The sequence below is a fragment of the Neodiprion pinetum genome, chromosome 4, assembly GCF_021155775.2.
Source record: "Neodiprion pinetum isolate iyNeoPine1 chromosome 4, iyNeoPine1.2, whole genome shotgun sequence".
Classification (NCBI taxonomy): Eukaryota; Metazoa; Arthropoda; class Insecta; order Hymenoptera; family Diprionidae; genus Neodiprion; species Neodiprion pinetum.
Window position 1 is genome coordinate 9416808 of NC_060235.2, and position 14856 is coordinate 9431663.

The following is a 14856-nucleotide window of genomic DNA, read 5'->3' on the forward strand; positions in this document are numbered from 1 at the left end:
AAGTAAATAAACATGACCTGGGTCGGAACTGCTGTGACAGCAGATTCCGCGAGCCGGCAGCAAGACACGCTGTGCGTGTGGGCGAGAGGCCAGGAGAACAGGCCGGCCACAGGGACGAGGTGAAGCGTTGCGAAAGCGGTTCCGCCTCGTCCTGGGTGATGAGCGGCGGAGGGGTTTTAGCCGGTAAAAATCCAGCACTATCCGATGACATCCACTTGAACAACCGGATGTCTTTTGAAGATTTCCGCTTCGCCGCAAAAAAAAAAAAAAAGGTTCCCCTACGTCGGTTGTCACCTTGTCGTGGTGTAGGGGCTTGTCGGTCGCAATGAATCTAGATGATCCGATGACTAGGGCCCTAAAAATCCCTAGGCAAAGGCGAGACTGGACGAGCGACTACTACTAAGCACAACCGGCCCAGCCTCCCGAGGCTGGGTGAGGGAATGGTGAGGGATGTATGGAAAATGAATGAATGGTATACGGTCGGGACCTCTGAGGATATTCCTCCGAGACTAGCCAAGGCCGGACTAGTAATCCGCCGACCAGGGCTGCAAAAAATGTCTGTAGCTTTCCTGTGGGTTTCTAGAGATCCGCAGGTTTGAAGTGGGAAAACCGCTATTTGCAGCTAGCTGGAGCCAATCGGAGGGTTGAATCTTGGATCTCGGGCGCATATATGGAGGATTACCTGGTCAGTATTTCCTCATACCCGAAGCTGGTAGGGTATTTCCGGCAAGGTCTTACCCGAATGGAGGCCTACCCTGGCTCGGATTGACAGGGAAATCCCCCGGATGGAAGACCCTAAAGAGGTAAGGGGGGCGGGGGGGATCGCATGGATAGGGCTGACCACCCGACAAGCTGAAAGCAGCTTCCGTGCGAGTACGGGGTTGGGGTTCTTTCCGGCGGGGACAGATGCTGCACCGCGGTGCAGCTGCCATGATGGCCGAACCGTCGTTAGACTTAAAACACTTAATATGTCTCAATCAAACAAAACAAACACAAACAAATGCAACGAAGATATGGAGTTCGAAGTTTTCGAGGCGGACCCCTTCGCGAGAAGGACCAGCATCCACCGGACACCACCACCGCTCAAGCGGGTCACCACCTGAGAGGTGCAGATGAAGGAGCCGGCGCCTGTCCAGACGCCGCTAGTTCTCGTCGACTTAGAGGCGCCAAGAAATCAGGCGAAGGTGGACGCGTCCGGACCGAAGGGAGCGATCCCCAAGGCCATGGCCAAACAGGGGGCAAGGACGATGAGTTGCCCCAGTGCCGCCAGCAGCGTCGCGGAGGTAAGCGGTAGGGACTGCCTGAAGTCCCTGATTGCTCTCATCGAGGGCATGAAGGGCTTCGCCCTAGCGCACAAGAATACCAATGTGACGCTAAAAGAGAATACGGCCAAGGCGGCCATAGTCGCCCGCCAGGTCGAAAGGGCCTGGAGGAGGATGGAGGAGGAGCTGGAGGCGGCCAAGGCTCCACGCGTGACTGGGGACAAGGTGACCCAGACAACACGGGAACCACCACCACGACAAGAACAGGCAGCCGGGATGATCCGGGAGACTGCAACGACCAAAAGAAAGGAGATCTCTCCGACCGCGGGGGCGGTTGAAAAGCGACCCCGACCCGAGGAGAAGGAAGAGGGGAAAACCGGAAGCTGGAGCGAGGTGGTGTAGAGAGGTCACCCTAAGAGGACGTCCAAACCCGCTACTACGGCGCCCCCACCAAACCAGAAAGCGGCAGCCGTGGCCCAACCAAAGGGTGGGCCCAGGAGGAAGCCGATTCGTTCCGACGCGATCCTCATAAAAGTAACAAGCGGCAGCAAGTACGCCGATGTTCTGAAAAAAGTCAAGGTGGGGGTGGACCCAGCCAAGGCTGGGGCCAACGTCACCCCGGTGAGGAGGACGAGGGGGGGCGACGTCCTCCTAGAGGTAAAGGGATCCAGCGGCGTCCAGGCTTTGAGTAAGGCGGTCAGGGGGGTTCTAGGGGAACAGACGAAGGTCTCGACCCTGGAGCCGTCCATGACCGTGGAGGTCAGGGACCTGGACGAGGTGACAACGGAGGAGGAAGTAAGGGCGGCCTTGTCGGACGCCCTGACAGCTCCCCTGACGGCACGGATGAGAATGAGGGCAAGCTTCCGGGGGACACAGGCCACGCTATGCAAAATCCCAGAGCGGACTGCGCGCAAGCTGGTTGCCCTAGGCAGAATAAGGATAGGGTGGACCGTCTGCCGGATCCGTGAAAGGATCACGGTGGACAGGTGCCACCGATGCCAGGGATATGGGCACCACGCTGCCCAGTGCCTCGGCAGCGACAATTCTGATGCGTGCAGGAAATGCGGGGAGAGGGGGCACAAGGAGAAAGAGTGTCCCAAGCCAGGACCGAGGTGCACGCTATGTGCCGACAAAGGCGTAAGGGCGGACCACTTCTCCGAGAGCGGCAGATGCAGCGCCTTCAGGGAGGAGCTCCAGAAGGCCAAGCTGCGGCACAATGGGCGGGCCACCACAAGGGTGCTAAGCCATGGGGAAGTGGAGAGAACGGGAAGGGTGGGCGTAGAGCCGGTGATGCTCTCCCCCACCACAATGGGAGTGTCGTTCGGGCGGAGGCTCGAGTTCTCCACCACAACATGCCAGGAGTAAGGGGCAGCACCAGCACGGGACCCGGGGGCAGGCCTGGGGTAGTAATACTCCAGGTCAACCTAAACCGGAGCCGGGCCGCCCAGAACCTGCTGACCCAGACCGCTGCTTGCCAAAAGGCCGGGATCTTAATCGTCTCGGAACCCAGCGGCGCGGGAAAGCAGGGAAACTGGCTGGTGGATCAGAGGGGGGACGCGGCTGTAATGGCGACGAACAACCTCCCGGGCACCCTCACGCTGGGGGGAAGAGGGGAGGGGTTCGTCTGGGCGAGAACGAGTGGCTTAACCATCTTCAGCTGCTATTTCTCGCCGAACGTCACGCCCAGCGACTTCGAGGCCCAGCTGGATGGTCTGGAGGCCAGCATCCAAACAGCAGGAGGCAGGATCATCGTTACCGGGGACTTCAACGCGAAGTCTCCGAGCTGGCGGTCCTCAAAGCTGGACGTGAGGGGCCAGGGCTGGGATTCTGTAACTCTCTACCGACGATTAGCGCTGTCGTTAGCTAGCGACAGTTGTCGCTTGCATCGACGATGCTAGCGACGTAGGGTGATTCTGTATCTTGGACGTAACGATATTCATCGATGCAAAACTATTCACAGGCGCATCGATAAATGTCGATAGATTATCAGCAAATTTGACAACGTCGCAGATATTATCACTAAAAATCTGGTAGAAATCGTGTATTTTGTACCTTTTCCGTGATCTTTCTTCGCGTTTTTTTTTTTGTAAACTTTTCGCAATTCATCAACAATGGAGAAAAATGGAACAGTGAAAGTATACTGAGCCCAAAATAAAAGAATATGAAAAATCATGCAACGTTCTGTAATGGTTTCTATCATTACAATTATTATTTTCTAGTAAGAAATCAAGAAGTGCACGGGCATCCGATGTATAGTTATTAAAAATGATGGACTTCTTTAAACTCAACAAAGGCCTTGCCGAAGGAAAGTTTCAGGTATTGAATGGAAGACAAGAGGCTCAAAAGAAATGGAAAGAAATGGCGGAAGAGCTTAACAGCCTAAAAGGAGCGACAAAAACTCCGGAGCAATGGCAAGTGGTATGTAATGTAACGAAGTTTAGTAGCACCTGAAAGTGACTGTCGTAGGTTATACCTGTATGTTATAAAAGGTGTATCTGTCTCAGGTAATGTGAGATCTGGGTTAGTGGAAAAAATTCGATGTAAAAAATTATATATTTATCGTTAAGCTTTGGCGAGACTTAAAAGTCGTACCTCACTTAAAGCAAGGAATTTGAGGAAAGCACGAGGGGTAACTGGCAACAAGGTCATTAATCAGCCAGATCTCACGGAGTTCGAGCTGCGGGTTAGCGGCGTTGTAGGGTCAGAGTATATCGAAGGCAGCAAAGACTGTGCAGACAGTCTTCCAGAAGAGGAGGTATGTTCCAATCTTTTGTATACTTGAAGGAAGACGGCAGTGAATTTTTCCACACGGTTACCAATTTATAATGACGGAATAAATCTTCTCATTGGCAATATTAGTTTGCCCGTTACAGGATTTACAGCTTCAACTCATTGGGGGGATTAGTTCTGTATTGAGCATGACCCCACAAGTGTCAAGCACTTTAAAAGATGTAACTTCGTTGAAAAGTGAGCCATTTTCAAACAAAGGTAGTGATTAATGTTTCTTAAGATCATAATATTCCCTTCCATCCTGCACATTATATTTTTTGCAGGCAATCCATTTCATAATGATATCGATGCGAACACCGTTGAACATTCTGCAGTGGATGATACTTTTTTAAACGAAGACGCATCCAGTGATCAAGAGAACAAGTATCCAAATCGTCATGATACTCGAAAAGCTACAGCAAGCTCATACTTGAAACGGAAGAAGATAAAAGAACCTTCCAACGTGATAGAACCGCCTAACACTTCACGATACATTGGAGCCTCTTCCAAAAGCGGTAACCATATGTGTATACAAAGCTGCTCATACCGTATAATGCCCTAAAAAAACTGGGAACATGCTTAGTAGAGTAATTTAAAAAAAACGATATGTTTTTTTCTTGGAGCTCCATCTAAAAACGGTAGAAGAACTTTCTAGACACTGACGCTTGCCGAACTTCGGAAGAGTTCGCGCTTACACCTCGATCTTGCTTGATACGTGTTGACACTGTGGTAAAAGGGGAACGCAAAATTTTTTCTTGATAAAGGTCAAAAGCAACGCGTATTTTATACAATCATTGTAAAGACGATAGTAACATATGACATTGTGGTTAAGGTGGAACGTGAGATTTTTCATCGATGAAGGTGAAAAGTAACGCAAATCTGGGTAACTTTATCCGATAATTACAAAAACGATGGTACCGTAAACCACAATGCAGAGGATTTTTTTTTCGATCGTCAATAAGTAAGCCTCAGTGGGGATAACCCGCACCCTCGTGCATTCTAGACGCCAGGTTCGATTCCTGGCTCCGTCGTTATTTTTTCGAAATCACCAAAGTTTTCGAATTTACATTCTATATTTTAGAAAAAGGTTCGTGTCCGTTATGCCGGTAGTGTAGGGATATCCAGAACTCTCCTTGCTATTTCATTTTCATTTGAATTCGATGTCAATGACAATAATTGGAGTCGCATTTTTTGTGTGGCCCGTATAAAACTACTTTATTCAATGCAAAATTACTGAAAGTCTGTGAAGCAACGAAGAATCTAAAATAATTTCGATGAGCACCACTTATTGTTAATTGGTCGCTTGTATAATGCACTATTACTTCGATTACAAATATGAACTCCACACAATTACGGAGCGCATGATTTTGATGTTGTTACTTGACCTTATTAGTACATGTTTTATTCGTGTCTTCGTATTGCCACACTTTTACTTTGTTCAACACTATATTCTAAAACTTGTCAGAAAAGAAACATAGTTAAAGGTGTAGGATTTTGGAAAAACGGCGACAGCGCCACGAGCGAGTGCGAATGATTTGTGTGTGTGTGCGAGAGTGCGTGTTTGAAAAGATCGCCGCCAGAGAGCGCGCGAGAGCCACGAGGCAGTTGACACGAGGCAGTCGAAGAGTAAAGTCGACGTCGCGAAATTAGCATCGTAAGATTCTTTGTTCAATTCAATAAAGTATTTTCCTCTTTTTTCATCAACCCCCCATGAATTCGTCATTACCCGCGCGTATGTTCCAATAACACCAGGAACAGAAATTAATCCCATAAATTTTGGGGGCTCAACCGGGATGACGCGCAGTATGGCGAATTTTCTAACCGCCGTTTAGAAAAAGTGTGAAACAAAGACGTAAGACGAGGTAAGACGAAAAGACGAAAAGACGAAAAGACGGGAAGACGAAAAGACGCAAGACGAAAAGACGAAACGACGAAACGACGGAAAGACGAAAAGACGAAAGACAAAGGACGGTAACGACGAAAAGACGAGATCGAACGTGTTGAAACGCGGTAGCAACCGCGTGTCGAGCGTACAGCGTGTGCCCAAGACGCATAGAGGACACGTAGAGGTCGCGCGAGGCGCGTTCAGTGTAAACACGCGTCAGAGTAAAGAACGTTCGAGAAAGTGCTACGAGTGAAAGACAAAGACACGAACAGCAAAATGTTAGACCCGAAGAAGTGTACGACGAAAGCGTTAAAAGAAGCGCTGGCGTCCTTGGACTTGCCGACAACTGGCAATAAAGCCGAGCTGTTGCTACGTTTGACGAGAGCCGAAGGTTTCGATATGTCGACTCTGGAAGGATCCGACGGTCATACCGAAACAAATCAAGACGAAAATGACGACGAAGGTGCCGCTTCGATGCAATGCATGTTGGAGCTGTACAAAAAAGAGAAAGAACTTGCCGAACGCGAAGTCGCGTTGCTACGACGAGAGCTCGAGATGGCGCAGCGGAGGCAGACGGACAACGAGGCACGAGGTGCGACGAGCGCGGAACAACGGCCCGCGGTGACCTCGAGCAGAACGGTTGTTCACAACGATCAAGGCCCCACGCGCGTGAGTCTCTCGATGCTCGCAGATCTGTTGAGTTTCTTCGATGGAAACAACGAAGCGTACGAGAGATGGGAGAGACAAGTGCTTTTCCTGAAAGAAGCGTATAGACTAGACGAAGATTCAACGAAAATATTAATTGGAATGAGACTGAAAGAGAGGGCGCTAGAGTGGTTTCACTCTAAGCCCGAACACATTCAAATGGCGACGGGCGAACTGTTGCGTGAGTTGCGTGGAATGTTTTTCCAACGCCCGAACAAAATCGCTGTGAGACGACGCTTCGAGGAGCGAACATGGAAGAAGACGGAGACGTTCAATGATTACGCACACGAGAAAACGATCCTAGCGAACCAATTGGGTTTGCCGGAAGAAGAGATATTGCAATACATCGTAGACGGTATTCCGGATGCCAACCTGCGCGACGCCGCGCGCATTCACGGATTCACGACGAAAGCGGGGCTTCTCCAGGCCTTCGAAGAGATAACGCTGCGCGACCGCAGCGACACGACGAGAAGTACGGCGAAAAGTGAAAACAAACAAAGTGCGACGAAGACACCGGCGAAAAGTGAATCGAACCGATCGAGCGAAAGACGCGAAACAGTGCCAAGTGTCAATAAGAAAGATCGAGCTGTTGCACAGCGCTGTTTTAATTGCGGTGAGCGAGATCACGTAAGCCCAAAGTGTCCGTCGAAAGAATTGGGTCGAAAGTGTTTCAAGTGCGAAAAGTTTGGACATATCGCGGCGGCATGTCCCGGTGCGAGTGAGACGAAGAAAGCGTGCGTGCTTGCAGACACTTCGGCGAAAAACCAAAAGCAAGCGAAGCGTGTTGTTGTGAATGGAATGATCGTAGATGCGATTATCGACACTGCGAGCGATCTTACGATTATTCGAGAAGATCAGTACGACGATTTGGGAAAACCAAAACTCGTAGGTGAACCGACGCCATTCCGTGGCGTGGGGAAAGAAGTAAACAAGACGGTCGGGTTTTTTAACGCGACAATGAAAATTGACGAGCACGAATACGAGGTTCGGTTGTACGTGGTTAAAAAAGAATTGTTAGACCACAAACTCCTGATCGGTACCGATTTTCTCGATTGCGTTAAACTTTTCCGATCCCGCGGAATTTGCAAAATCGAACCATTAAACGATGTGAATGATGAGAGTGCAAGTGTGCCTGAAGTTTTGCGAATTCAAGCGATCGAGTTGAACGACAGCGACACAGCTGATTTGTCAAACGTATGTGTGAACGAAAATCGAGAAAAGATTGCAAGAATGATTAAAGAGTACAAGCCGGAAAGACGACGCGAAGTGGGTGTTTGCATGACGATTGTTTTGAAAGACGATGTGCCGATATATCAACGAGCGCGTAGGCTAGGCGAAGCGGAAAAGCGCGAGGTAAACGAACAAATACAAGAGTGGATGAAAGACGGGATCGTGCGCGAATCGCATTCCGATTACGCTAGCCCGATCGTCGTAGTTAAGAAAAAAGATGGTTCGAATCGTTTATGCGTCGATTATCGATTGTTAAACCAAAAGATTATTAAAGATCGCTACCCACTCCCGCTTATCGAAGATCAGCTTGATCTTTTGCAAGGAGCGAAAGTTTTCACGACGTTAGATTTGCGGAATGGATTTTTCCACGTCCAAGTTGAAGAAGCGAGCAGGAAATACACGTCGTTTATTGTCCCAGACGGACAATATGAATTCTGCAGAGTTCCTTTCGGACTTTGCAATTCACCTGCAGTTTTTCAGAAATTCGTTAACGCAGTTTTCCGAGAGTTGATTAAAGAGCGCGTTGTGTTAACGTATATGGACGATTTGATAATTCCGTCGAAAGACGATGCGAGTGGAATCGAGAACCTCGAACGCGTGTTTCAAGTTGCGAGCGAAGCGGATTTGATTTTTAAATGGTCGAAATGTAACTTTTTGCAACGCGAAGTAGAATTCTTGGGTCACGTGATTGGTCAAGGACAAGTTCGACCATCAGAGAGAAAGACGGAAGCCGTGCGTAAATTTCCGGAATTAACAAACATCAAACAAGTCCAAGCGTTTTTGGGGCTTACAGGTTATTTTCGCAAATTTATTCCCAAATATTCTTTGATAGCTCGTCCGCTGACAAATCTTTTAAGAAACGGTGTAGAATTTCGTTTCGAAGACGACGAACGAAATGCTTTCGAGAATTTAAAGATCGCTTTGACAACTCGCCCAGTTTTGAATTTGTACAAGACGAATGCTGAAACTGAATTGCACACGGACGCGTCAAAACACGGGTACGGCGCGGTGTTAATTCAAAAGAATGTAGACGACGACAAGTGGCACCCAGTGTATTTCGCGAGCGGCAAGACGACCGCAGCCGAGGAGAAATATTTTAGTTACGAACTGGAATGTTTGGCGATCGTGAAAGCTCTGAAAAGGTTTCGAGTTTATCTGTTAGGGATAGAATTTAAGATTGTAACCGACTGTCGAGCGTTTGCGCTTACGATGAAAAAGAAAGACATTTGTTTGCGTATTGCGCGATGGGCTTTTTATTTGGAAGACTTTAATTATAAAATCGAACATCGCCCAGGAAGAAACATGATGCACGTCGACGCGTTAAGCAGGAATCCGCTGCCTACTTGCCTGCTGATCGACGACCGAGAAGACGGTCTTGCAGCGAAACTGAAGAAAACGCAGCGTGAAGACGAAGATTTGAAGAAAATTATTGAAAATGTCGAGAACGGAGCGAAGACGGGGTACGTCATGCGCGGAGGAGTTCTCTACAAAGGAGTTGACGACGATATACGTTTGGTGGTTCCTCGATCATTGTGTTCGACGATTATTAAACGTGCACACGAGAAGGGACACTTTTCGGTAGCCAAGACCGAAGCAATTTTGGTAAAAGACTATTGGATTCCAGGGTTACGCGAAAAACTCGAAAAGATAATAAGAAATTGCGTCGATTGTATCGTGGCAGAGCGTAAACAAGGAAAACAAGAGGGCTATCTCAACGCCATCGCGAAAGGGATCACGCCATTGGACACGTTCCACATCGACCATCTCGGTCCCTTACCATCGACAAAGAAGAGCTATAAGCACATTTTGGTCGTTATTGATGGATTCACGAAGTTCACGTGGCTTTACGCAACGAGGTCTACGACAACGCTTGAGGTCATCGATCGTCTGAGCAAGCAAGCCGCAATTTTTGGCAATCCTCGTAGGATAATATCCGACCGTGGTACCGCGTTTACCGCGAAAGAGTTCGAAGATTACTGCAAGAAGGAAGAAATTGAACACGTTCTAACGACGACAGGAATACCCAGAGCGAACGGTCAAGTAGAGAGGGTTAATCGAACGTTAATTCCTCTGATCTCCAAGTTGGCAGCGCCAAAAGTAGGAGAATGGTTTCGATACTTGAGTCTAGCGCAGCAGTATCTCAATACATCTTTCCATCGCAGCATCGGATCCTCGCCTTTCCAAGTGATGTTTGGAGTACGTCCGCGTTTACGAGAAGACGTTTCGCTTCGAGAGATGGTAGAAAAAGAGTTCATCACGTCATTCGAAGAAGAGCGCGACGAGATCCGATGTCAAGCAAAAGAACGAGTGCAAAAGATCCAAGAAGAAAACAAAAACAGCTACAACAAAAAACGAAAGAAGGCGAGAACGTACAAGGAAGGTGACTTGGTCGCAATCAAGAGGACACAGCAGGGTCCAGGGCTGAAATTTGCGTCGAAATTTCTTGGTCCGTACGAGATCAGTCGCGTGTTGCGCCATGATCGATATCTGGTCCGAAAAGTTGGAGAACACGAGGGCCCACAGCAGACTTCCACGGCAGCCGATCACGTCAAGCCATGGGTCGAATACGAAGATTCGGAGGACGACGCAGGAGATGTCGAAGAGCCTCATCCGAGGGCGGATGAAAAATTTCAGGACGGCCGATTGTAGGATTTTGGAAAAACGGCGACAGCGCCACGAGCGAGTGCGAATGATTTGTGTGTGTGTGCGAGAGTGCGTGTTTGAAAAGATCGCCGCCAGAGAGCGCGCGAGAGCCACGAGGCAGTTGACACGAGGCAGTCGAAGAGTAAAGTCGACGTCGCGAAATTAGCATCGTAAGATTCTTTGTTCAATTCAATAAAGTATTTTCCTCTTTTTTCATCAACCCCCCATGAATTCGTCATTACCCGCGCGTATGTTCCAATAACACCAGGAACAGAAATTAATCCCATAAAGGTTTGAGATTGTTTTGTATGAAAGTTTTATATCCTTGTCACGTACGCCGCCTGTATACACACACATATAAATATATCATTACTTTACTCCTAAAATAATATAAATTGACGAGGAAGCATAATCTTAATTCTCAGAATTATTCTCAAACCATTATTAAATTCATATAATATAACTCCCTTGTATTTCTGTTCGTGGCACGATCAAACCGCAGCGGCGCAGTTGACCATCGCGCATCGCAACGTCAGCGTTCTCGCGCTCGCCGGATCCTGGGTGTAATCAACACCGGGATGAGGCGAGTGCGAGATCACGCGCTTCAAGGATGATCACCGCGAGGGGAGCCTTTGTTTCAAATTTGCAACGTTGACGGAAACCTTGCTCGCCGTCCGACGCTCCAAGGGGTGTCGAACGAGCGAGCGAAGTCAGTCCCGTTAGAGACAGAGTAAAATCCACATCAACGGAAACCAGGCTCCTTCAGAAGCTATCATGTAAAGAGTATATCAGTCTTTGAGCGTCACCGACGAATAGAGAGAATTCCTCTAATTCTATACGCGGTCGCCAAAGCATCTGGCGTTGCGATATTAGCCTTCAGAAACTAGACATTAAGTGTTGAAATTGGTGCCACGAACTCGTAGAGACGTGTAGTGTTAATCGTATGTGAGTGACATCGTATGTGTGATCCATTCGGATTTGTATCGAAACCACCGAAGAGTGAGTAGTCGAATGAGTACGAACATTTAGGTTAAGAACATTCTGTAACGCTGCTTTCTCGTCCCGCATTTTCTCTTATTATCTTTACTTCAAACTTCATTAAAGCTTTGGATTCCATAAAATTTCTAAGAACAAAACAAGCACATTTTTCTCCTACCCAATCCCCAGGATCGCCCTGTACAGGACGATCACCTGCTAATCCACCGAAAAATTAGATATAAACCTCTACGCTTCTCGTAGAGGGTTAAGTAGTAGCGTGCGAGACCGCTCCGCACGTGACATCCTAAAAACGAATACTTTGCAAGCATTAATATTTTGAAGTAGAGTTTCTACCGATAGAATAAAGTCAATGCTAGAATACGAGACTATGGTAATTTTTGTTCAAATTGATTCTGATCGCTATTGTTACTCCGGCAACTGATAGAAGTTTGAAATTTCCTGATAATAATTAAAAATATAAATAGATTGTATTTTTATATTATTATAGTACAAATCTTGATAAGTAATGAAATATTTTGTAAATCTTTAAAATGAGCCAAGATTATAAAAATTGGTTAGGATGATCTGGATTTTTTAGATCTTGGATGACATTTTTGAATGAATGGAGGACAAAGATTAGGAGCTAGTATAGCTATTATGCGAACATATTATAGGCTTACCTCGGCTAACAAATTTTAATGTTTGATTTCGATCGATTTCACTTAGTTCCTTCAAATATCGATACAATTTTTTGTAGTAACTGTAGGATATTTCATGTGATTCATGCGGAGAAAAATCTCCCAATAAGTTTTGTAAAACATCAAGGTAAATTGCCAAATCTCTTGGTTGTGAACCTTTCTCAGATCTGGAATACTAGAATTTCAAGAAATATTTAACATTTGAACATGCTTTGAATTAAGATTTGGATGTAAAATTCCATGCAAAACTAGCCATGAAATGACTCAACGATTTCCCCTACTTTCAGGTATTCTGAACCACTTAAGAACCCTGAATTAATATTTTTTTTAATTTCTTGACTTAAGTATGTCACAAAACTCATGTCAACAAACTATTCTACATAATATCGTTGATTGAGGACTGTTATTCCGTCAATAACAATGTTAAAGATATCGGCGAAGTAATAGTGCTGCAGTTTTCTCACAAAAAAGATCGATTTTATAAATCCGTACCAGTATGGTGGGTGACCATGTAACAGAACGTTTGCGTAACAATAATTTTTCAAATCAATCAATACGGGTTTCAAGCGTTACGCATATACGTACGATACGCTGATCATGACTATGCTATGACGTGCCCTCTTTGAAATTTAAACACTCGAATAGTTTTCAAGAAGAATATCAGTTACGTACATATTGCTTCGCAATGTAAATTGGTGATGAGGTAGTACTGATAGAAAGTGACATGATACTGAATTCAATATCTTTTAAATTTTATTTCGTTAACCAGACGGAAAAAATGTTGGTGGAGTCACTCAGCCGAGACAAATAAGCGCAGCTCCACCGCGTGTTAGGTGTTCCAATGGTACTAAAGTTGGAAGATCCATTCTTCGCAAGTATGGTCAATCTACTCATCGCATTTGCGGGGGCGCTTCAGAACCATAAAAAAAGAATGCAATCAGCCCGCGTTGATCAACTTTGCTGAGATGAATATTTAAGGAGTATGAATTCGTCATTTTCTATCTGAAAATTGAGAGAATCTTACAAATGGTTTTTGAATTCATTAATAAGAGTCCTAGTCCTTTGATTGAAATTAGTTTTTTTGATATTTATTTCTTCTTTAGGTACAGAAAAGGAGTTCAATTTTGTTGTAAGACTATGGACAAAAATTTTCCGCGATTCCGCGGAAATATTTGCGAAAGCAATTACAATTTTCGAAAGAGGTCGAAACTGTTATTCGTGTCGGAAGTGCACAAAACTTATTCAATAGGTTTGCGCAGCCTTGCGCAAAACCCGCATATTAGGAGCACTGACTCACCAACATGTACTCCTGCCGTACCATTGAGGGAAGAAAATATCAGCTGCAACGAGTAAGCAAATTCACTGATTCGGAGTCACCCAGCGCTCCGCGTATTTTAGTGTGAGTTGGGCGTACGGCGCCACCAACATTTTTTCGTGCATATTCTATTTTTATTTGGAGCATGCGTCTCAAGATCATGGTTATTCTTGAACGGATCAATGGGAAACCAACTGAACGATCTGTATCATTTACCACAGTCAAATCATTACAACAGATTTAATAGAAATTTATGTTTCACAATGATTTGAGATTTCACCACTCAATACCATCGAGATAACAAAGTCAAAATTTCAAGAATATTATGAAAATTAAGTGTACTTTCACAGAATGAAATATATGTATTACGAAACTTATCGTTATTTTCTACACTCTGTCTTTCTTAACAAACCATTAATGAAGTACCAGAAAAAATTCTCGATTATATCTGTTAGAATAGTTTGAATGACTTGCGGAGCGGGAGTGGTAAAGCCGCTTACACATCGAACACGAACGGTAACAAGACGAGGCGAGGCGGAACCAGTGTACGCTTGTGGACGTGTGCCGAGGTGCGTCAAACTGCCTCGCGTGGGGATCAAGACAGCCCAAACGCCATCGTCGCGAGTCGGTACATTAAAGAGAATTCGGTTCGCCGTGGACTGCGTTTTAACTTGTCAAGTGCAACGGACGATACGAACGCAATTGGAAGACTGCCGCGTTTGCTGCCTCGGCCGTTTTGTACGCAACTAAAAAATCCAAGAACAAGACATCCATTCGGCCCTGCCTTGCCTCGCGCCTATGCGTGCTCAGATGTACACGCGGCTTAAGAATCTGAAAATTAATTTTCTTATTTTTTCAAGATCAAGATTCAAGAGTATTTTAAAAAAGAGCAAGTAAGAATATACTTAACGATCCTTTAGTAAAATGCGGAAATAATATGTAAGTCTGCGTCGTGTCTGGTTTCGCATGGAAGTTTTCAAACATAGAATATGCTCAGTATAATAATAACGCTTACCAGTTTGTCAAAATCATTCATGATTCTCTCAAAAAGTATGGTGGATTGCGCAGAGGATATAGCTCCAGGGTTGTATTTTACTATGAACCCCAAAGCTTTGAAGTACTTAGCTCTCTCTAAAAGTGTCAAATATCATGTACTTATTACATGTAGTGCAAATATTGTACAATTATTTATCCTACCTGTGTCAGAGCATAGATGAAACTTGTTGATCAAAACTTTGACTGTTTCGCTCAATTCCAAATCCTGGGTGGGAAACATTCTAATGAGGTAGTCAAAGCAATCAACGGCTGCCGATTTAATGATTTGCGAACATTTTGTGATAATTGCAGATTGACAAATTTTCTATACAAACA

General features: G+C 45.8%; 1 protein-coding gene and 1 long non-coding RNA gene across 5 annotated transcripts in view; one reads left to right on the top strand and one right to left on the bottom strand.

Moving 5' to 3' along the window:
* Positions 1–14856, bottom strand: part of LOC124217605 (DNA-dependent protein kinase catalytic subunit) — a 152725-nt gene that overhangs the window by 116854 nt on the left and 21015 nt on the right. For 3 of the 4 annotated variants that reach the window (XM_046623460.1, XM_046623459.1, XM_046623458.1), the window contains 3 exons: positions 14683–14845; positions 14501–14616; positions 12153–12345 (listed from right to left, as the gene is read on the bottom strand). The exons of the other annotated variant lie outside the window; for it this stretch is intronic. In XM_046623460.1, coding sequence (XP_046479416.1) covers positions 12153–12345; positions 14501–14616; positions 14683–14845 — 472 coding nt within the window. The remainder of the gene's footprint in view (positions 1–12152; positions 12346–14500; positions 14617–14682; positions 14846–14856) is intronic. 4 annotated transcript variants of the gene reach the window in all.
* On the top strand, positions 3458–4582 carry LOC138190940 (uncharacterized). The gene is made up of 4 exons (XR_011177064.1): positions 3458–3680; positions 3767–4017; positions 4122–4229; positions 4316–4582. It is a non-coding gene; the product is annotated as an uncharacterized lncRNA (long non-coding RNA).